The sequence below is a fragment of the Alligator sinensis genome, unplaced genomic scaffold (assembly GCF_000455745.1).
Source record: "Alligator sinensis unplaced genomic scaffold, ASM45574v1 scaffold1329_1, whole genome shotgun sequence".
In the NCBI taxonomy this organism is placed as follows: domain Eukaryota; kingdom Metazoa; phylum Chordata; order Crocodylia; family Alligatoridae; genus Alligator; species Alligator sinensis.
In genome coordinates this window covers 1,139,120-1,140,247 of record NW_005842460.1, presented here as the reverse complement: position 1 = coordinate 1,140,247, position 1,128 = coordinate 1,139,120, and the positions used below count along the sequence as shown (strand labels likewise).

At 67.7% G+C, this 1,128-nt stretch overlaps 1 protein-coding gene across 4 annotated transcripts in view; it reads right to left on the bottom strand.

Annotated features, from left to right (window-relative positions):
* GRASP (general receptor for phosphoinositides 1 associated scaffold protein) overlaps positions 1–1,128 on the bottom strand; it is a 6,959-nt gene that overhangs the window by 1,471 nt on the left and 4,360 nt on the right. For all 4 annotated transcript variants that reach the window (XM_025212411.1, XM_014523244.2, XM_025212410.1 and 1 more), the window contains 4 exons: positions 978–1,080; positions 401–494; positions 249–315; positions 98–164 (listed from right to left, as the gene is read on the bottom strand). In XM_025212411.1, coding sequence (XP_025068196.1) covers positions 98–164; positions 249–315; positions 401–494; positions 978–1,041 — 292 coding nt within the window. In that variant the 5' untranslated portion in view covers positions 1,042–1,080. The remainder of the gene's footprint in view (positions 1–97; positions 165–248; positions 316–400; positions 495–977; positions 1,081–1,128) is intronic.

Sequence of the window (1,128 nt, the reverse complement as noted above, 5' to 3'; positions counted from 1 at the left end):
AGCAGCGCCCCTGCTCCATGCCCCCCCCGCCCAGGAGGCAGCTGGCACCCCCCCCTGCCAAGAGGGGCTGGCGCAGCCCCTGGTGCCCCCCACTCACCACGCACCAGCCTCTGCTCCTGCACCATCAGCGAGCGGTACTCGCCCCACTTTTCATACAGGGTTTGCTGTAAGACAGGGGCAGACGGGTGAGCGACAGCCCTGCCTACAGGGGGGCATGCGTGTGCAGGTGTGTGCCCCCGCCCGCTCACCTTCAGGTACTGCAGCCGGGCCTCAAGCTCCGCTCTCCGGATGGACGTCCCGTACAGCGTGTCGAGCCTGCGTGGGCACAGCCAGGTAAGCAAGGCAGCAGGCTGCGGCCCCCCCCGTGCCCCAGCCCAGGGCTCCAATGACCCCACCCCACCTGAGCACGTTTCCCGAGGCCTTGATGATCTCCACGATCTCTCGGTGCCGGATGCCCTCCACATTCAGCCCATTCACAGCTGTGATGCTGTCCCCTGTGGGGCAGATGGCAGGCTCAGTGTCCGGGCACCGTGCCCAGCAGGACTGACACCAGCAGGACAACCCTGCCGCGTGGGAGCCACACGATGCCCCCCCAGCTCCTCCCGGCTGTGGCACAGGAGACCCTGGTGTCCTGGCTCCACCTCCCCTGCTCCAACCCCTGCACAGCTGGGGCAAGAGCCTGGAACATCGGCTCCCAGCCGGGACTGTCACCAGCCCTCCCTGCCCCCACTAGGATGGCTCCCCTCACCCCACTCATCCCCTGCTGCCCAGGCCCCATGTGGGAAGGCAGGACAGCCACGGTGGGGATAAGGGCAGCCCTGCAGGCAGGTGCTGGTACCTTCCCCTCCCCACACCATGCCCCACAGGCTCTGGCAGGGCAGGGGCTCCAGCAACTGCTGCACCCGCTCCCTGCAGCTCATCCCCATTGTCAGACCCAGATGCCCGGGTCCCTCTCACCACCGCCCCAGTGCACATACCTGGCTTGAGCCCGGCGAGCTGGGCTGGGCTGCCCTGGTGCACGCGGCACACGAAGGTGAACATCTCCACGCTCCTCTTGTCCTGGTGGTGGAGGCCATAGGTCTGCAGGGAAGAGCAGCAGGCGCTGGTACAGCTGGAGGGGCAGGGACC